The 20,296-nt window shown below is 47.6% G+C and overlaps 9 protein-coding genes across 9 annotated transcripts; 7 read left to right on the top strand and 2 right to left on the bottom strand.

Annotated features, from left to right (window-relative positions):
• Positions 1-146: 146 nt before the first annotated feature.
• FSUBG_8458 (uncharacterized protein) lies at positions 147-1,439 on the top strand (the record flags this gene model as incomplete). Its single annotated transcript, XM_036686869.1, has 1 exon — positions 147-1,439. One exon carries the CDS (start codon positions 147-149, stop codon positions 1,437-1,439), a length of 1,293 nt encoding a protein of 430 aa, XP_036536078.1.
• A 383-nt stretch (positions 1,440-1,822) lies between these two features.
• On the top strand, positions 1,823-2,655 carry FSUBG_8457 (uncharacterized protein; the record flags this gene model as incomplete). The annotated part of the gene is made up of 3 exons (XM_036686868.1): positions 1,823-2,020; positions 2,072-2,311; positions 2,377-2,655. The coding sequence occupies 3 exons, from the start codon at positions 1,823-1,825 to the stop codon at positions 2,653-2,655; spliced, it is 717 nt and encodes a 238-aa protein (XP_036536077.1).
• Positions 2,656-3,974: 1,319 nt separating this feature from the next.
• FSUBG_8456 (acetylxylan esterase) lies at positions 3,975-5,019 on the top strand (the record flags this gene model as incomplete). The annotated part of the gene is made up of 3 exons (XM_036686867.1): positions 3,975-4,424; positions 4,469-4,840; positions 4,890-4,964. Coding segments are annotated over 3 exons (897 nt in total), but the record flags the coding sequence as incomplete, so codon positions are not given.
• A 278-nt stretch (positions 5,020-5,297) lies between these two features.
• FSUBG_8455 (zinc finger transcription factor ace1) lies at positions 5,298-7,266 on the bottom strand (the record flags this gene model as incomplete). The annotated part of the gene is made up of 5 exons (XM_036686866.1): positions 5,298-5,344; positions 5,388-5,454; positions 5,515-5,577; positions 5,648-6,326; positions 6,377-7,266. The coding sequence occupies 5 exons, from the start codon at positions 7,264-7,266 to the stop codon at positions 5,298-5,300; spliced, it is 1,746 nt and encodes a 581-aa protein (XP_036536075.1).
• A 271-nt stretch (positions 7,267-7,537) lies between these two features.
• Positions 7,538-9,250, top strand: FSUBG_8454 (uncharacterized protein; the record flags this gene model as incomplete). Its single annotated transcript, XM_036686865.1, has 1 exon — positions 7,538-9,250. The coding sequence occupies one exon, from the start codon at positions 7,538-7,540 to the stop codon at positions 9,248-9,250; it is 1,713 nt and encodes a 570-aa protein (XP_036536074.1).
• A 681-nt stretch (positions 9,251-9,931) lies between these two features.
• Positions 9,932-11,336, top strand: FSUBG_8453 (demethylmenaquinone methyltransferase; the record flags this gene model as incomplete). Its single annotated transcript, XM_036686864.1, has 7 exons — positions 9,932-10,200; positions 10,251-10,329; positions 10,398-10,425; positions 10,484-10,496; positions 10,546-10,635; positions 10,678-11,026; positions 11,076-11,336. 7 exons carry the CDS (start codon positions 9,932-9,934, stop codon positions 11,334-11,336), a joined length of 1,089 nt encoding a protein of 362 aa, XP_036536073.1.
• A 194-nt stretch (positions 11,337-11,530) lies between these two features.
• On the bottom strand, positions 11,531-12,758 carry FSUBG_8452 (dna mismatch repair msh6; the record flags this gene model as incomplete). Its single annotated transcript, XM_036686863.1, has 3 exons — positions 11,531-11,887; positions 11,946-12,583; positions 12,692-12,758. 3 exons carry the CDS (start codon positions 12,756-12,758, stop codon positions 11,531-11,533), a joined length of 1,062 nt encoding a protein of 353 aa, XP_036536072.1.
• A 2,471-nt stretch (positions 12,759-15,229) lies between these two features.
• FSUBG_8451 (integral membrane protein PTH11) lies at positions 15,230-16,672 on the top strand (the record flags this gene model as incomplete). Its single annotated transcript, XM_036686862.1, has 6 exons — positions 15,230-15,297; positions 15,346-15,418; positions 15,465-15,673; positions 15,725-15,861; positions 15,910-16,073; positions 16,130-16,672. The coding sequence occupies 6 exons, from the start codon at positions 15,230-15,232 to the stop codon at positions 16,670-16,672; spliced, it is 1,194 nt and encodes a 397-aa protein (XP_036536071.1).
• A 286-nt stretch (positions 16,673-16,958) lies between these two features.
• Positions 16,959-20,135, top strand: FSUBG_8450 (uncharacterized protein; the record flags this gene model as incomplete). Its single annotated transcript, XM_036686861.1, has 3 exons — positions 16,959-17,068; positions 17,119-17,590; positions 17,643-20,135. 3 exons carry the CDS (start codon positions 16,959-16,961, stop codon positions 20,133-20,135), a joined length of 3,075 nt encoding a protein of 1,024 aa, XP_036536070.1.
• Positions 20,136-20,296: the final 161 nt, after the last annotated feature.

The raw sequence follows: 20,296 nt of genomic DNA, 5'->3' as shown, positions 1-20,296 counted from the left end.
ATCACCAAAAGTTAAAATTGAGTGTTGAGAACATGAGTCACTAAATCTTCCCTAATATAAATTGTTCCCGCTCTCTTAAGCCATACCTTGGGATCTCGAATATTCTCCTCAACATTTATTCTCAAAACCAAAAGACTACAAAAGCCATGTCGAACTCCCCACCAGTGAAGACCCCGACTACTACGGACAGCGGACAGGAGATTATCTCTATGAGTTTGCCTGGAGAGTCTGCTTATCGTCTCTTCTCAAAGGAAGTATTTGACCCCACTTCCATTTCCAATGTGGATGGCTACGATGAGAAGTATCTTGAGCCTACGAGAGGGACTTTGAGAGAAATACCAGATCTTATCTACAAGGAACTGAAAATCATGTTTTTCGAGGATTCCGCAGCACAGATACGCATGTGTTCAAAATTCAAGATTGGATGGCGTGTAGATCACTGCATGACAACGATCAACACTACATACCTATCAAAGCCTTTAAATAATGCTTATCATCTCGACAACTGGACAAATAAAGAAGCAATGGTCTATTTTGAACACAGGTCAGTCGATATTTCCGATAGCCAACGGATCGCCAGGTATATATTCCGCGAGTGGTTGCGACTCCACAATGGTCGACCATTCTTCCAGCGCGGTGGCTTTTTTGGTAAACCTTTACGCCTACACGAGAATGGCCCTCAAAGTCTCCAAGAGATCTCCACCTTTCATAGCGATCTCTCTCATCACGTATCGACTCACGTAGAGCACTTGGTGGAGTTCAAGGAGTCCAAAGGGTTCAAGTCCAGTTACCCTGGAGAGCCAATTCCTAAGGATGAAACTCCAGGCGACATACGATCTTGGCGAGAGCATGGCTACCACATGTCACATCTGTTCCGCGCCCTGTACCTGGTTGTTGATAAGCAATCGCTGCCTGAAAATACAGGCATTTCCCATGAACTGCCAGGTCTGGAAGGCAATGACAGGATTCATAAATTGGACCATCTAGTGGAGAAAGAGGTAGAGCGGTGCACAATTCTCCTTGTTAAAACTGGGGATGATGCACATCTCTCTTCGCCCATCAGTTTTCTGCCATTGTTCGAGGGTGGGCTGGCAATGAATGTCGACCGTGATGACTACACTGGTGGTCCTGAAGACGAAGAAACAGCCGTTCGAGTAAAACTAGACGTCGCGGTTCGTTTTATATGGGATTTACTGCAGAGGGAGAAGGAGTCCATTGATGAGCTGGAGAAGAGGGACCAAGTGTTGGAAGAGGAACAAGATACTCGGTTTCAAGCCTGGTTAGAGGATGTGGTGTCTCACTCGGAGGAAGTGGGAATGGATCATAACCTCTTTATGTGGTTTGCTTCCCGCCGTGCTCTTGCGAGGGCAAATGGCGAGGCTTTAGACAAAGAACAGGTATATCCAGTTTGGGAGCGATTGAGGAACTGGGATTTATAGATGCTTTTTAACAGAATTTGTGGCAATTACGTCAATCCTCCATTTCATAGCATTCTCCATGCCTGTTCAGTACATCATCTGGTTCAAGTTGAGTGTTCATGACCCGTGGTTTTCTTCGGCTTGCTACTTCGTGGTAGGCAGCTGTTTGCCAGTGCCAGCCTGTCAGCCAAAACTGGGGCAGTGATACACGGTCAACTTGTTTGCTAGCACACACTCAAGTTCAACAATCAAGAAAACTTTTTAATCTTTTGTTTTTCTCCCTCAAGCATCTCTTCGTGATCTCTGCTTCTGCTCTCTCTTTCGATTCTTCGCTGCATCATCGCCGCGTTCTTTCCCCCTTGTCAGCTCTTCACGCGTTATTTGTTTGCGTCAACACTTCCGCGATGGCCTCCCTTGATCACATTGCTACCGTCTTCTCTGATTACAAGTACGACAAAGATGTTGGTTTTGAAAGCAGCTGTGGTGTACCCTGCCTTGGTTGCATTTCGGAGATCGATCGCGATATATCATGCGAATGTGTTACGAATGATGATCCCGCTCTTTGTGTTGTCTGCAAGCATTACAACAAGACATGCGGCTCGGTAAGCCTCATTGATGAGTGTGTTGGCGATCTGTCTAACTGCTTCGTTTAGATCCCTTCAGAGCTTCTCGGCGCGGCCCAAATGTACTGGAACTTTGTGGCTCGCTTGCATGGTCAAGAACGTTTCCTCCAGAGACGTCAGATCTGGCGCATTCGTCGTGCGCTTAAGGCTTGCGGGTCAGCATGGCGTGAACTCGAGGGGCATCTCATGAATCCGAACAACCTAGCGATACTTGGTCTCCAAGAGTCAGTTGCATCTCGCGAGACCTTGACCCTTTCCATCATTCAGTCTGTGAGTCCACCTTTCGCTGAAGACTCCCGAATATCATGGAGCTCGTTAACGTACCGACATGTCAGGCAGGTGCCAGCCTTTCCATCGATGAGATCCACGAGCGTCTCGACGCTGTCAAGCCACCCTATGCTCGCCATGGAAACTGTGTTGTCGCCCTTCACAATGCCCTTGCTCACTTGTCCGTCTCCAAAGACGTGCTGGTTGGTTCAGTTGAGGAAGGGATGTGCGACTCCTTGTCTGATGGATCCCCTTTTGAGCTCTTAACTGCTATGTGTGAAGGTGGGGGTGTTGCCGCTAACTGTAAAGTCGTCCACAATGGTATGCCTGATTATCCTCGCCATTAATGAGGATGAATCGAGAGCTGAGTCTAATGAGTTGTCCATGACTCTCAACTCTTCTTATGGCGAGACCAATGGCTATGATACGGAGGAACAGGTTAATGATGGAATAGCGTAAAGATTGAGTGAAGTAATAGTAATAGAGGATACGAGGCTGTCTTGCGAGGATGTTTCGCAGTTCCATCGACGGTCTTCTCGTTTCCATTCTTGTCGGCTTTCGTTCTCTAGTTAGTATAGCCAGGCTTAAAATCTTGGCGTAATAAATTCTCCAGCTTCGAGTGGCTCTCTTGATTCAGTTTTGTGAAGCCACACGAGATGTAACTTGATTGGTAATTGTTTTCTTCTTCCAGCAATGTTTGTCCCTAGTTCAATTGAGAAGTAGTTGAGACCTTACGTCTGTGCACGGTGCTGCTGTCATGTTCTACCGTCTCATTCATGGATTCCAGATTACAAGTGACGTTGCGGATTAATTAATAGTTGTCTGACCATGAAAGAAACATGCCGTGTATCCGGATCAAAGCCACAGACATGTCAGGGGAGCAAACAAATTTATTTGACACGACGAAAGACTTGAAACTTCTGGTCTCGAAACAAGGTACTGAAAATAGCTAGTCTAAAGTCCACTAAATTTGTACTGAACTTGGTCAAGTCTTTTTGTCAGAGGAGAGGCCCGTCCCAGGGCCCAGACTCACTGCCTGGCATGGCACGTTCAGGTCATGATACAAACTATCGATGACCTGACGAAGCAATATAGTCGCATTGACAGTAAACATAACCCGTGTAATTTAACTGATGTTTCCAAACCATCAGCTTTCCCTTTCCTCCAATTGGTGGAATAGTCCTTCACCCATCAATGCAACACTCCAATTTTCTCCGCGTCTCAATCCGGAAAGGCTCGAGGTTTCAAGTCCCACTGAAACACACCACGATCGGTTATTATCCCAGGCTAAACTCGCTCTTTATCCTCGCCAGAATCAGGAAAATGATCAGTTTTCTGCGTCTGCATGAATTCCCACTGTGGGGACGACTTTAGCCAAAAAGGCCCCTCGGCATATCCGCCATGTACCGAATCCGTACAGTTCCAGGCTGAGGACCAAGCGGTGTGGAGTTCGTTCAGGAACGAGATTCGTTCGCTAGTGGAAACAACGGCTGGCGGAGGATACACGTCCGTTCGATCCATTGGAGCATGGTCAGGAGGTGAGATCGATCCATGGGCCTCCACATGGCCTTGGGGGGGACGGGTATATATCTTGGCTGATACACCATCCCACCATGTTTTGTTTCCTCATACTTCTTGGCACATCATTCTTTCAGCACATTTCATCATGCAGTTGACTTCCATCATCAGCTTCTGGGTGCTAGCCCTCATCAGCAGCGTCCTCGGTGCGGAGCCTGTTCCGCGAGGTCAGCTCACGCAGGTCAACAGCTATGGCAACAACCCAACTGGCACTAAGATGTTCTTGTACGTTCCCAAGAACTTGAAGTCCAACCCTGCTGTCGTCGTTGCTATTCACTATTGCGGTGGTACTGGTCAGGCTTACTACCAGGGCACCAAGTGGGCTTCCAATGCTGAGAAGTACGGATTCATCGTTGTGTACCCCCAGACTCCTTATTCCGGTGGCTGCTGGGATGTCTCTTCCAAGATGGCCTTGACCCATGAGGGTGGTGGTGACAGTAACTCTATCGCCAACATGGCCAAGTATGTCCTCCAGCAGTACAAAGGTGATGCCAAGAAGGTCTTCGTCACTGGTGAATCTTCCGGCGCCATGATGACCGTAAGTAACCCCAGGCACTCAATGGGACCCGACTAACAGAACAGAACGTCATGCTTGCTACCTACCCCGATGTCTTCGCCGCAGGAAGCGCCTATGCTGGTGTCCCCGCCGGTTGCTTCGTCAGCCAGGCGAACCAAGCCGCCGCCTGGAACTCAACTTGCTCTTCAGGAAAGTCCATCTACACTCAGACCCAGTGGGCCAACGTCGTCAAGAACATGTACCCCGGCTACAACGGCGCTCGCCCCAAGTTCCAGATCTACCATGGAACTGCCGACGCTACTCTCAACGTCCAGAACTACTATGAGGAGATCAAGCAGTGGACTGGTATTTTCGGATACTCTTCCAACCCTCAGTCAACTACCCCCAACACTCCCGCCAGCCCTTACACTCGCCAGGTCTTTGGTGAGAAGTTCCAAGTAAGATACAGAGCACCGTGATGCATAGAATTATGGCTGACATTCTTAGGCTTTCTTGGGCACGGGTATTGGACACGGTAATCCTCATTTCGATGACAACGATCTCAAGTGGTTTGGCTTTATCGTAAGTCATGCCCAAACTTCTATCAACGCCAGAAACTGACATTTACATGTAGTAAGCCACTCTACAGATCCAAAAATCTTAAACGATGGGATCTTCCAGAAACACCCGAGATAACAGTCAGCAGGGTTGACCTAAAACAAATTTAAGTTTCTACGAACTATATTTATCTACCGTAAATATCATCAATACAATGTATATATTGCATCAAAAATCATCACTTTGCTGCACACAATGACCGTATTAGAGCCTTTGACCAGCACCGTTTCTCAGTTTGTTCAGCTTTCTATGTCTTTTATTCTGAAATTAGATCCTCTGCCATTGCTGGTCGATGACCTATCCCATGATTCGTGTTCCTTGATCGGGTGTACAGTTGACGATTCCTGTGAACTTGAGAGTCTCGGTACCAGGATTGTCCTGGCATACCACGCGATACCTCCCGCTTTTCTCTTTCCCATTGGGCAGAGTCTGCTTTCAAGTCTTCTATCATCGCCTAGAACACAGGTCAACATTGTCTTGTCCACGTGTGAGAGCAAAATCGACTGTAACTTACTGTAGTCATATCCTCGTACGCCGTTATAAAGTATCCCTGAACTGCCTGGCCAGTTTGAGGGTTCTAGAATTTTGAGAGAAGCTGGGTTAGTTTCGATTGTAGCACTTGCGGGTATATATTCGTTCCTACGTACCTCATAGTGTCCAGGTCGCACAAGGGCATCGTTCCCGAGATATCGACAGATATCAGCTGCAATGACCTCTCGAGCAATGCCATCTCGCGGTAGGAAGTATTCTTTTTGCCTCCCGGTCCCGCCAGTGTTAGATTCCTTAGGTGGTAAAGTGTGCACGCCTGTCTCGGGTATCGAATGCGAATTCAGTGGCTCCTCAGGCTGTTTGGTATCATCGCCTCGCTTGTCCTGATTAGATATCATGTCCACTGACCCTTCACTTAAATCACTCTCGCTTCCACGTTCATCCTTGTCATCCGATTCTACTGTCGGTAAAGCGAACAGTGCTAGTTGCTCTTGATGTCGGCCCACGTGACGCTGATACTGTGAGGCGGATCGCATCATTTCAGCACAAAATGGGCATGGGACGCCCCGACTAATGTCCATGGGCTTCTGGCTCAGATACACAAGCGCATCTAGGTCCGTGGTGTTTACTGATCCCGCGTGACTTCGAGAAACATGCTTTATGCATTCGGAAGGAGAGGAAAACTCCAGGTCACACGCGAATGGGCATGAGTATAGCTTCCAGTGAATCTGTCTCACGTGCTCCATCCACTGGTGTCTCCGGGAGAACTCTCTCCCTGGAGTATTACAGTCCTTCTCCAAACATATATATGGCCGCAAATCGCCATAGACGTGTTTTCTAGAAATATCTTTAGCTGAGGCTCGAAGATTTGGGGTCGGGCGACATACTTCCACGAACTTCTAGTATCCGCAACAATGATTGTGTAACAGAAGGGGCATTCGAATGGACCATCTGATGACTCTTTCGGCAAGGGGGGTATTCGACATTGATCCACGCTTGTTAGCGAAGTGGCATATGACGTTTGGGAAAAGCCAGAGTCTGAGCCCTCGCCCCTAATAGCATCGATGGGCAAGGGCTGACCACCACTAGCGGCATCTTTCAGATACTCTGGCAGTGACGATGCAATCGTTTCACCGTCACCTCCCTCGTGCGTGAGACCCTGCGATAGTTTTGTACAGTGAGCCAATCTGTAATTAAAGAACTGACGCCGTCGACTTATCGCCTTGCCTAGTCTTTCGGCCAGTAGAGGATCTATGCTTCTAAATTTCGAAGAGACGTGTTGAATGTCAAAGATCTCATAGTGAGATGTATCAATCGAGTGAGACTTGATGAAGCGATCGTGGGGTGCAGGGTTTCGTATGGTCACGCTCAATCGAAGGAGACAGTTCACCACGTCCGCGACATCAGCGGAAATCTGATTCAATTCTGTATCAGGGTCATCAGACTCATCGAACTCTTCATCAGCAGTGATCTGGTCCCAGGGAACCTCTATTCCCATGAGGATGTCATGGGCATCTTGCATGAGCTCAACCAGGTCTTTGAGAAGACTGAGCACCTGGTCTTTTACATTCGAAGAGTCTCGAAGTCGGTAATCGAGAGAGCTCGGGCCGGTGCGATGAGCGCCGATATTTCCAGTCCACACATTGAATCGCGTCTGCTGGTCCGCCATATCCCTTCCGAAGGTCGGCGAGTTGCAGGCTAAGTTTTTGGGTACTCTGAGGATATTGGAAAAGCAATCAATGCATTTTGTAACGGCGGTTGCGATTTCTTGATCCATTTTAGTCCAGTCCGTTTAGATACAAGACAGAGACCAGGTTTTCGTTGACAGAGAAGTGAATAACTGTGCTAGGTTCATCCTCAATTTCGGTGAGATATTTTTGATAACAGGTGAGAAATAAATCAGCTGATCAGAATGTATCGAATCAGAGATGATCATTCAATGTGTCACCTGAAAGTGCATATTTCCCCGCTCGAGCTGAAAAGACAGAACCTCATGAGTAAGACCTCGTTTTCCCTCGATAGTTATTCTCCTCAGATCCTTTCCAAATATGTCAGGGCTAGAAGTCGCTGGGATCGTTCTTGGCTCTATACCTCTTCTGATCATTGCACTTGAGAAATACACCGAGGGTCTCTCCACTTTGCACCGATGGCGCAAGTACAAGCGCGAGCTCCAGAGCCTGATTCGCAACTTGGAAACTGAACAGATCAAACTCCAGAATGTCTGCGAAAAGCTTCTCCTGGACCTGGTCCCTCATTATAAGATCGAGGCGTTGATCGATGACCCGATGGGAGATCTTTGGCGTGAAGAAGAAATGTTGAAGAAAGTTCAGTTTCGTCTTGGGAACGGCTTCAAGGTTTTCCAAGACACTGCCAATGATCTGAGGGCAAAGGTTTTTGATCTTGAGAGGTTGATCGAATCGCAAGGTGAAGGGATGTTTCTGGGCTTCAAACGAGCTGTTTTCACATTGAGCCGCTCACAATACGCAGATATCTTGGCGGAGATCAGAGACAGCGTATCGAATCTCGAGAACCTGACTGACCGTAACATGGAACTTGAGCCAGCAAGGAGTGTTAGATCGAAGCAGAAACTCTTTACACTTCTTCGTGATCTATCAGAGAGTCTGTACCGAGCCTTGAAGTCAAGCTTGACTTGCTCCTGTAGACATGATATCGGGCTGGGGCTGGAAACCAGAAAGGTTGAGGTTTTTCCAGGGGACGACGAGCAAAAGATGGTCGGCTTGACCAGCTTCAAGATCAGCGTGTCTTACAAGACCGATGTTGGACCTCTTAAGGCATGGCAAGACTTCCATCTACAACCGCAGAGGCTGGGTCCAGGACCATCGCACCCGAACATTGTACCCTTGTCTTCTAGCCGGCTGGGCAGGACATCCGGCAAGAAGAGAGTCCAGTTCTCAGATGCACCACAAGCGTTTCTAACCACGGCCCCTCCAGCTCCTAGAGTTGCCCAAGTACCTACGTCATTGACCACCACAGACAATACGGATCCAGGAACTGCATCCTCAGACCTCTGCCAAATCACCAAGGACAACGCCAACAATTTGTTAACAAATGCTACACCCAAGACATTTGGAATCATACACGATCGCTCACACCATGTGGCGACAGAGTTCCAGTTACGTCCTGTCCCAGTCTCACCCTTTCAGAATCCTCAATCTATCGGTCTTGTCTCACTGAGAGATATCCTTCGTCAGACGAATAAATCAACGCACTTGCCCGCGCAAGATCGCCATAACCTTGCGGTCATTATCTCCTCAAGCTTTCTTCAGCTACACGGTAGCCCTTGGTTGCCAGGCCATCTAGACAGTCGAGATATCTTGTTCTTTACATACCAAGGCAGCCCTCTCTTCACTAAGCCACTTCTGATGAGGAGTCTCCCAGACAGCAAGGGCAATCCTGGGTGTAACAGAGTGCAATCACCACCCTCTGCAAATCCTGCGCTGTGGTCATTGGGATTACTCTTGATTGAGCTGATTCTCGGAAGAGCTTTAGACTTTAATGGCAAGCAGCCAAGGGGATCAGAATATTTTGTCGCATATGAGCTCATCCCTGAAGTTCGGATGATTAGTTTGAATTACGCAACTGCAGCTATGCGATGTCTTGGGGGTGAATTACACAGCACGGAATACCTATCGGGAGGTGCAGACTTTTGTCAAGATGTCTATGCTGGGATTGTCGCTTTATTGGAGAGGGATCTGAAAATGCTTAGACCAGAGGAACAGAAATACTGCACATCTAGATGACGGGGACATGGCATATCATGAGAAGAAGGCTATTATCAGGAAGTAAAGAAATAACTTGCTTCCGCTTCTTCACAGATTTACTGTACTTACTAGGTTTTTCTAAGAAGTAGTATCACTATAAGATTATTCATTATCGATTGTGATTAAAGGCATACTTAAAACTGTAAGAGTTAGATCCCAGCAGAAACATGACGACCATGGTCCATTCATATCATCGTTCACTGCTATTCACTGACCAGCAACCCTCCACATCACGGAACCAGCTCCAGAACCCGTTCTCTCTTCATGCATTCACCAGGAATTCTGTACCACTTTTTAAATCAACGGTACAACCTCCTTACAAGGGCCACTGTCTTTTTTTATCGCGCATGTCCACCTTACCTGAAAACCCCCTCCTCAAATGTAACAGCAGACGGATGACAACCAACAACCTGGCAAATGCTTAGACACCATTGGTCAACAACTTGTCGCCTATGCATACAACATGCAACAATGTCATGATATGTACCTTGTCACTTCCGTTGCTGGCCTCGCTTCGGAATGTCCCCACCCGACTCGACTTGTGCGTTGTAAACAACCAACAGTTTAAAAGAATTTGACCCTGCTCCTTTCTCTTTAATTACTTTGTTGTTTCCTTTAGTTTGCCATCCATTCCTTTTAGGAGTTCCTACTATTGATACAATGTCCAACACTAGCAGCCCAAAGAGCCGATCTCCGCGATCGCCCCAGGATCCGTCGGTGGCAGTCAACGAAACAATCGCAGTTGACGACCCTCAAGATGAGGAGGAGGACTTGACCTTGGGGTCTGACGCTGAGAGCTCGACTGCCTCTATTTCATCGAGCATTCTTAATTATCGTACGATCAATGGCAGAACCTTTCACAGTGAGAGAGGAAACGCGACGTACTGGGGATCGAACGATGAGCGCCAAAGCGATGCCATGGATATCGCGTGAGATACCTACCCCTCCTGCAAAAGTTGTGCGACCTCTCGCCTAACAGATCACTACCCAGTCACCACATATGGACACTCGCCCACGACGGAGAGCTTTACTTTGCGCCTCTGGAAGACAACATACAGGTTCGTTGAACTACATAATACAATAATGTTCCTATCGTGTTGCTGAGCCATTTTTTGCCAATTATCAGAAAGCTCTTGACGTTGGGACTGGAACTGGTATGAAATGGCATTCCCTGTGTGATCCCGACATTGCCCGTACTAATTTATACTGCAGGTATTTGGGCTATGTAGGTTACCTATCAAACGGTAGTGTACCAACTCTTAACCAGTTTTCAGTGACTTTGCGGACAAATTCCCTGGGTGCGAGGTCATTGGTACCGATATTTCGCCCATCCAGCCCGGCTGGGTCCCACCCAACTTGAAATTGTGAGCTATTTGACTACAGTTGTATTTTATATCTAACTCCAGTATCAGCGAGATCGAAGATTGTACCCAACAGTGGACATTCCCATCGGAGTCATTCGATTACGTCCACCTTCGTTATCTGGTCGGCTGCATCCCAGACTGGACAGAGCTTTTCAGCCAGGCATACAAGACTCTTAAGCCTGGTGGCTGGGTCGAGAGCTTTGAGATTTCTCCGACTGCAGAAAGCGACGATGGTACCGTCACATATGACTCTGCAATGGCTCAGTGGGGAAGGATTTTTATCCAGGCTTCCGAGAAGATCGGCAATAGCTTTACCGTTGTCGACGATAAAGTCCAGAGGCCTGCTTTACAAGAGGTGGGATTCGTCGACATTCATGAGTGGGAATTTAAGGTAACGTACAAGGTCATTCTGCTGCAACATCAACAACTGACTTAAAGAGTGTCCCTTGAACCCGTGGCCCAAGGACCCCAAGCTTAAAGAGATTGGTCGGTTTGGAGAGGTCTTCCTCACCCAGGATACTGAAGGTTTTGTAACATTGGCCGCCAATCTATTGGGGTGGTCGATTGAGGAGGTCCATGTTTATATCGCCAAGTTCCGACGTGAGATTCGGAACCGGAAACATCACGTCTATATACGTCTTAGGGCTGTCTGGGCACGTAAGCCAGAGGCAAAAGAAGAGCCGACACCCGCATACGCATGAAGTTATACGGATTCACATCAGAAGCTAGTAGCCAAGCGGGTCGTGACGGAAGGGGGCATGGGACAGCGATACGCTCTAGCGATCACTTCTGGTCGTTTCGACCGAGGCAGATGCTGCGAGCTTAGGCAATCCAGCCGTCGGAATATAAAGTTACCTAAATAAAAGTATCAAGCAATAAAGCCAACGCTGTTCAGTCATCGTCCAGCTATCCATTTCAGAAGTCCGCCTGCTTGGATGATGCATCTAAATATAGCAAAGGCAATGCCCTTAAGATTTGCAATACTTATCCGCCAATGCGAAGAGTTGAGAGTTTTCTGCGCTCTAGGAACTGACACCTTGTCGTATGCCGCGACAGCATTGCCAATTGAATCCGAAGTCGACAGAAATCCAGCCAGGTCCCATCCATCTGCCAAAGCCATGTTGGCACCATTTCCAGCAAAGGGACTGACAGCATGGTTACTGTCTCCAATAAAGACCACACCAGGAAGAACGTTCTCATGGTTGAATGGTTTCTTGTCGCGCGCTGGGATAACAAAAGCCGTTGAAAGGGCCTGTCGAGTTTATCAGACTTGCAAATGGCTCTGCTATCTCGCTGCAATGCTGTCGCACTTCATCCAGGAGTGCACGTCCATCTCCGCCAGTAGCCTGAGCTGGCATCTCTTCAGCCTTGCTAAAAGCCCAGATAACAGTTTTGTCCTCGAAGGGGCTCACAAAACAGCTATTGCCGTATCCAGAGGCCATAATACCCCATGAATCGGCCAAGGGATTCGGAATGCCTTGTGGAAAGACTGCGAGACCACCGATTTGAGTAGCCCCTGCGTAAAGCAGCTCGTCGTCTGGCCGAAGTGAGGCCCTGATTTTGCTGTGTGCGCCGTCCGCGGCGATCAAAAGATCGCAGTCGATCAAGTGTTCGGATTTTTTCGGTGAGGAAACAGTAATCGAAAGGCGACCATCATCTAGTAGCTTGACGCCCAAACATTGTGACTCCCATAGAATACTAATCCGCAGATTTTCAGCTTCCTCGATCATAATGTTTCTCAAACTAGCTCTCGGAATCCGCAATCGCGCCATAGGGAGGTCCCCATATGGTTTTGCAGGGACAGCAATCAACTCGCTCCAGTTTTTGTCCCATATTTTAAAAGGCATGCTGTCAGTCCCTGGAGTTGCTTTCTCAATAACGCGGTGCAAGAGGCTGAGATTTTCGAGAATCTGCACACCGCCATCCTGTTCCATGCCGAGTGAGTAGTCTTGCCTTTAAAGGTCAGGATGTCTAGAATTGCGATCGTAGATCGTTATCTTGGGCGGAGAAAGCTTTCGATTCCATCTCTTGGGCAATGAGATAGCAAATGCTAAACCAGCGATGCCAGCTCCAGCAACAATAATAGACTTCTTTTCCAGGAAGTGAGCTTCTTCTGCAGTCATATTCAGATTTCGTCCCAAGGAAAGATAAGTAATCTCTAGACGTGAATAGAATTATCAAATATAAATCGCATTTACTGGCCATAATCGAAGAGAGCAGACTTGATGCTATCTTATGGACAAGCTCGGTATTTCCATTCCCGATCGAGTTTCAGATTCGGGTTGTAGATTATGCCGTTCGGTGCCGGGGCTTATCTATCATCTGACGGTGCTCACACTTGGGTCCGACCTCCACTAGTAACTACCGAGTAAATATAGGTATTTAAAGTTATAGTAAGATAGTACGTTACTCTTGCTTTAGAAAAATACTAGTCCTGTAAGCATTTTGAAGATATAACTGTAAGAAGAGTATTATTTATTACCTTTATCCTGCCGTTGCTGAGACTATTTGTTTTTATGATTTACTCTAAATGTCACTTTGATGAGCCTGACAACCAATTCTAGCCCTCTTTGTTCTTTTTGTATATAAGCTTGTACCCAAAGTTCGGATGATCAGTCTGAATTATAGAGCTGTAGTGATGCGACATCCGAATGATGCTGACACGACATAAAAATGGATTCCTGACCATTTACTATACAAGAATTGATCAGACCGCTGTATCAATGAGCCAAAAAGAAAATTGTCATCAGGTCCCAAAGGAACAACAAGTCGCTTCCGCTTCTTGGCCAATATACTGCAATAATAATATCTATACTTATCAAAATCTCGTCAAGAGTGCAAGACATTTGTCATCCTGGTATTGATGCGAGATCAGAATTATTTACAAGGGACAAGCTTGCTACCAGACTGTTCACCACTTTGCATGGAAGTGTGGCGAATTGATATTCACCGCAATCTGGGAAAATCACCAGTTAAAATCATGGTTTCGTGGTCTAACGGTTATGACTGCGGATTCTGATTCCGCCAGCGAGGGTTCGACTCCCTCCGAGACCTTTCTTTTGCTCTGGCGTTTTATTTCTTCTTTCTTTTTTTCTTTTGCTTCTCATACTCTTAAATCCTAGGAAATAGTTATGGCATTTTGGGATTCTATGCTTGAGTAACTTTTTCCGCTGTGATTTCAGAATAATGCATACCCTTCTAATGTTGCCAATGCTGCCGACTTGTTGGACTGGAATATGGCTTGGTTTGTGCAACCATCTACATGTTGAGAAACAAGTGAAATGTAGCTGTGAATACTGTCGCTCTGCTCAGAGATTCTTATATACATATAAACCTGCGCTGTTCCGATGCATTAAATTGTTTATCGGTCTGTAATTACTCTGTCGTGCTTTTTGCAAGCTACCCTGTATCTTTGCCATGACTCGTGTTTTAACCGTCAAGTCGCAACAATGACTTATTCCCGACGGCTCCCACGTGTCGAAGGATTTTAAAGCCTTGGTACCCTGTCTTTCCCACGAATGATCGACAGGAACAAGTAACGAAGACTGGATGAAAATGGCGCAAATATCCGAAGATTCGCCAACGACGGAAAACACTCTGATCACTGACCAGCAACGACCCATTAAATGTCCCACTTGCCGGAGCCGAACGGAAAAGATGAACCAAGAGCAAGATCCTTATATCGGATCACTCTCAGGAGGCTCATCTGATGGTTCAACTCAATTGACCTTCTATCCTTGTGATCATCTTGCGGCCGAACAGCCACGGGGTAGCATCTAGATCTGAACCACATCGCCGGGAAGTGGCTAAATAATGCAGCAACCAGGGGGTTGATCACATGCCTCTTCAGCTTCTTATCTCGCAGCTATTAAGAACGGCGACATGCTCGTTCTGGAAGCGCTTGCGATGGCGGAATAAAAGCCACTGTCTGAGCGCCGCGTTAGCCCCTATAATGATAAGAAATATTTTTTTAATGGGGTTATGTCACTGGCCAGCTGGATTGCGCGTTGACGGAAATTCAGTGGATTAACCCCCCAATTTATTTTCAGCTTTCTGGGGCGTTCCTCTTCCGACCTCGCGGGAGTAATTGCTTTACGCAATATGATCATCAGCTAGATAATCTGTCAATCACGAAATTTCCCAGCGTTGGTCCACAGAAACTTTCTAAAAAGGAACTTGGAGTGCTAGTTCGTGGGTCCGTGGCTTACCACTAACGCCGGGCCCAAGACTTGTCTCGTAATAGCGGCCGGGTTTGACTCGCAGGCCCAAACGTCCAGTAAACTCTTTTCTACGCTGTCCAGCCAGTGAGTTATTAGCTGCAGCTCCGATGATGCACCGGATGGGCTGATTAAGGGTCCCCTGTCTTCCACGTGTCTACCCTGACGGGTCTGGGTCTGGATCACTGTTGTGACTGGATCTCTGGAGGGTTTAACTACTGAGGTGCTGCACCCCTGGCTGGCGCTGCAGATCTTGTCGTTCTTTTTGTTACTTTTTCTTGCATCGATGCCCCGGATTTTGTCTGTTTTGCTTTTTGGTTCTGGGTGAAGACCCTCTTCGGTACCGACAATTTGGTATCGCATCAGCATCAGCAGCCATGTCGTCTCTCGATGCTGAGATGTGGGCGTGGTACGCCTTGACGCTGGTAGTGGTGGTTGCGCGAATGTGAGTACTTGGTTGGAAGTGTTGGGAGTTGTTGCTGACTGTATACAGGACGTCCCGTCGTATGTTGCTTGGATCGTTCAAGCGTATGTTGGCAGATGACTACCTCATGGCGTTGACAATGGTTCGTATCTCTTTACTTGCCAATGCATAAATATTAACATCTGTAGATCACATATACTGCCCTCCTGGCAATCGTCAGCGTCCTCACACGAACCCCCACCAACCTCATCAACCCCGACGACCACATCGTACTCACACCCGAAGACATCAAACTCCGAGAATACGGATCGAAACTGGTACTAGTCACGGAACATATGCAGATGCTTACCCTCTGGGGCGTCAAGGGCTGTCTACTCTTCATGTATGGTCGATTGACGTGAGTAGTCTCCCATCGTCAATATAGTCATTGGTGACTAACAACTTTCAGAATGAGTTTAAAGCAAAACTTCTTGGTCAAGCTCGTGGCAGGATATGTCATCGTTGGATTCGTTGTTATGCAGATCTTGTGGTTTGCTGCTTGGTGCCGGCCTTTCAACCACTACTGGCAGGTTCCTCCTGATGACTGTGAGCAACCCGTTGATAAGATAAGACACTTGGACTAATGAGTCGCAGTGAACTGTTCAGCTGAGACCAATCATATGATCACCAACGCCGTCGTCAACATCTCTTCTGACATCATGATCATTCTTCTTCCTATGCCTGTCTTTTTACAATCCCAACTGCCCCTCAAGAGAAAGATCATCCTTTGCGGCGTCTTTGCTCTTGGAATCTTTACTGTAAGTTCTCATTCGTCCCTTATCTCGTCAAGCTGTGAAGCTGACTTGCTTTCAAGATCCTCGCAGCAACCATGAGCAAGATCTACAGTCTTGGCGACCCCTTTGGCACAGAATGGTCCTACTGGTACATCCGCGAAGTCTCAACCGCCGTCATCGCCGCCAACCTCCCCCTCACATGGACTCTCCTCCAACGCGTCTTCCGCCTCGGTTCATTCCATGCCAAGTACGGCAAGTCCTCAAACCAGCGCACTGGCGAAGGAACATCGCGATTTCGATCAGCGTACGGAAACCTCAGCAGTATGGATCGGCGACCCAAAAAGACGACTTTTGTCGAGCCCGGAATGAGCTTCTCAGAAAGCCAAGAGGAGATTAATGGAAAGGATATCCCGTTGAAGATTTATCAGAAGAACGAGGTTATTGTGAACATCACTACTGAAGAGGCGTCGTCTGATAAACGGTCGCCGTCACCGCCTGGCCACACAGGGTTGGAAAGAATTAATTTGCGGGAGGCGAATGCGCATGGCGGTAGTGAGAATGGGGATAAATCTGCGAATGAGATGGAGCTTGGTGTTGTTACCAAGGTCTATCATGGAGTATAATGGGCTGATACCGTCAATGAACTAGACATACATACATATCCAAGTATTTAATAACTACATATTGATCAAGAACCACACTGCCACGCGAGTAGGAATGCCAAGCCTTTCATCGCTTCTCATTCGACTGCAGCAACGCGCCTAATGCACCAGTAATATTCATGCTTCAATATGCAGGTGATACTAGATAATCTACCACGTGACGGTCGTACAGCCTCGTTCTTGAAATACACTCAAGGTCAGCTTCCCCACTTCTTTTTCAACCCTCATCTTTCTTCTTCGCATAATCATGGGTCACGATGCCGAACCCACGACACCAGGTACAATTTCGCCAGAGTCAATACCCTCGACTGGGCTCAGCGTGGTCTACGAGCCCCCGAATGATAAGCCAGTGGTTGAGTCAGTAATGAGCCGGACAGAAGAGGCATCGGAGCTAAACAGGTCACTAGTATCATCATGGTCCACGGGCTAAAGGGCCACCCTTACAAAACCTGGAGATTTATGCCGTCAGAAAAGGCCGATAAAGCATCGACACATTCTGACAACGGGATCTTAAAACCCAAGTCTTCTAAACGCCTTGAGTTCAGAAACAGCTTCAAGACCTGGATGAAAGGATCATCAAGCAAGGACTGCCTCGATCAAGGGATTATTGACTCTCCGCGTAGTACTTTCTCGGGGACTTCAACCGCTGAGTCGACTGTCTTTTGGCCGGCTGACCTTCTTCCTCAACTGTGCAAAAATGCTCGCATTTTGACCTTTGGATACGATACCAAAGTGACAAAGTTCATGTCTGGACCAACCAATATGAACAGCATTTTCTCTCACGGAAAGGACTTTCTCTTTTCTCTCGGACGCATGAGAGTACCGGACCGTCCTATTATATTTATTGCTCACAGTCTTGGCGGTATACTTGTGAAAGAGGTAGCTCTCACTTCTCTGCTCTTTTAATTGTCCAGGGCTGAACTTGATACAGATGCTGGCATTGTCCTCAACTTCAGACATCAATTTGGTGAAGGGAATAGTTGGGTGCACTGCTGCGGTAATATTCCTGGGAACACCCCATCGCGGAAGTCCTGAACTCTCGGCCATCGGGGAATGGGCTAGATCCGTCTTGAATTCCTTTCATTTCCAAACGACTTCAGCAATTCTGGATGCTCTTGGTCTTAAGACAACTGACCTTGAGCGAGCTCATGAAGCGTTTTCTAGACTTTGGCTACATTATGACTTCAGAGTCAAGACCTTTCAGGAAGGCTTTGGACTTACTGGGATCAAACTGGGAGTCCTGGGAAACAAGGTTGTACCTCATGATTCCTCACTCATTGGAGATTCACGAGAACATGCGGAAACTCTGCAGGCCAACCACATGGAGATGTCTCGATTCAGCAGCTCTCATGATCCTAACTTTGTCAAGGTCGCAGGAGAGATTGTGGATATCTACACCGCAGTAGAGCGCGAACAGACTGATCACATCCAGACTGGGCCTTTTCGGCTAACTAGCGAAGCAAGCCCGGCTGCGCAATATGGTTCGAGAGATCAGCAAAATGTCATTGACAAGAAGATGTTAAGCACTCTGATTCAATCCCTACGCTTCAGCGGAATGGATACTCGGCGCGAATGCATTTCTCTCCCTTCGATAAACACTGGACAGTGGCTCTTCCAAAACCCAATATTCCGCGCCTGGCAAATGAGCAACCATTTCAGCAAGCGATTGTTGTTTATTAAAGGCAAACCGGGAGCCGGAAAGTCGACACTCATGAAAGAGGCCGCCCGAAGAACAAGGTCAGGGTTCCAAGGACGCGGATGCTGCGCAAGCTTTTTCATCAACACTAGGGGCGATTTACTAGAATGTTCACCAAGTGGGATTCTAAGGTCTCTGCTCTGTCAACTCTTGACCTGCTGTGAGGACCTCAGAATCAATCTGGAGTCAGAGCCGGCTATTGTGCTTATGCGTAACATGCGAGAGAAGGCTGCACTGTCGTCGAAAGAGTGGTCCGATCAACATATGGAGAGTTTGCTCACTGATGTCCTCGAAGTTCTTTCATGTGAACTAGTTCCTGTCTATATCTTTGTGGATGCCCTTGATGAACTTGGCTCTGGAGAAGAGAGACATGTGGTTGCGTTCTGGATGAACCACGTCCAGTCGCAAATATTCCGGAATACGCGAGTCTGCTTATCCTGTAGGCACTTCCCCAACATTTCAACCGCGGGATGCCTGGAGCTGGTACTAGATGCACACAACAGCCCTGATATTCTCACGTACATAAACCTTCGATTGAAAAGCCATATACACGAGGGGGAAGAGCACTGGCGTACAGACCTATCCAAGAAGATATTCTCGATGTCAACTGGAGTCTTTCTGTGGGTCGTGCTTGTAATAGACGCCGTGTGTATACACTACGATCAGGGACATAGTCTACGAGCCCTTGTACGCCTCGTTGAAGATACCCCGACCGAACTGAAGGAGGTATATGCGCAGATCATAAGTACTCTTGTCGAGAGCGAAAAGTTACTTGCCTTGAGACTATTCCAATGGGTTACTGGGGCAGCGAGGCCGCTACGACTCGATGAATGGCACCACGTCCTGGCTTTTATCGCGGCTCGGCCACCGAAATCACTCAAGGAATGGCGAGAGTCACTTACGTTCACTGAAAATGATCACCAACTCGAAAGGATGATTAAAACACTCTCAAGGGGCTTGTTGGAGATAAGCAACAGTCAGTGTGACATTGGGGCTAGCAAAGAAGCTGGGACATCATCTATAAACGCAGGTGCTGGATCTCTCGACCATGAACAAGGTTCAGCTCGTGTCGTGCAAGTTATACATGAGTCGGTGTATGATTTCCTGATGTTGCAGGGAGGCTTTGAACTCCTAGGATGGACTGGAACCAGCATCATTGCCGACTGTCATTGTATGATTGCCATTACGTGTCTCAACTACATGAACATCCCAGAGCTGGATGACCTTGTCGTCGCGCGTCAACTAAACATGATACGTGATGTAGTAGCGTCCTCAAAGTGCTCTTCACTCATGGAAGAACTCCAAGACTCGCACACGAGAGAGACTACCTTTGGTCCGAAGCGCACACTGGATGGTCTTGTTACATTGCCCAGGATAGATCCACAGAAGCTTGTCGAGGCTTGGGTCTGGAACGAGCACTTGGCATCTTGCTCGAGCTCTATCAGAGACACAGCTCACAAATCAACCGCCTCCGTATCTACTCGTGTCAAGTCTCAAGCGCTGAAAGACTATCCCGCATTACTTCTATACGCAGCGTCCGAGCTGGACTACCACATTCATCTAGCTGACTCGGCGACGTCAGAACGCATGAAAGCGAAACTTCACCGTCGCCTCTGGGACGAAGAATTGAAGAAGCGACTGGCTGCGCTTGATACAAAAATGTGGGTTGAGAAGGACATGATAGAAGTTGAAAGCGATATTAGCCTGTCCTCTAGGTCTTCAACGTAAGCGAAAACAGAGAAGCTAACCAACTTGACCATGACTAACGATGTGGTTCATATCATAGATTCCAAAGACAAAAGATTGAGCTTTTGCAAGCGCGGATAAAGGCCAGAAGAGCTGAGAGGGGTGAAGCACAAGGGCCCAGAAGGCCGAGAAGTATTGCCAGT

This window comes from Fusarium subglutinans, assembly GCF_013396075.1.
Source record: "Fusarium subglutinans strain NRRL 66333 chromosome Unknown NRRL66333_c0000116, whole genome shotgun sequence".
NCBI classification, from domain to species: Eukaryota; Fungi; Ascomycota; class Sordariomycetes; order Hypocreales; family Nectriaceae; genus Fusarium; species Fusarium subglutinans.
This window is presented reverse-complemented; position numbering and strand designations above follow the sequence as displayed.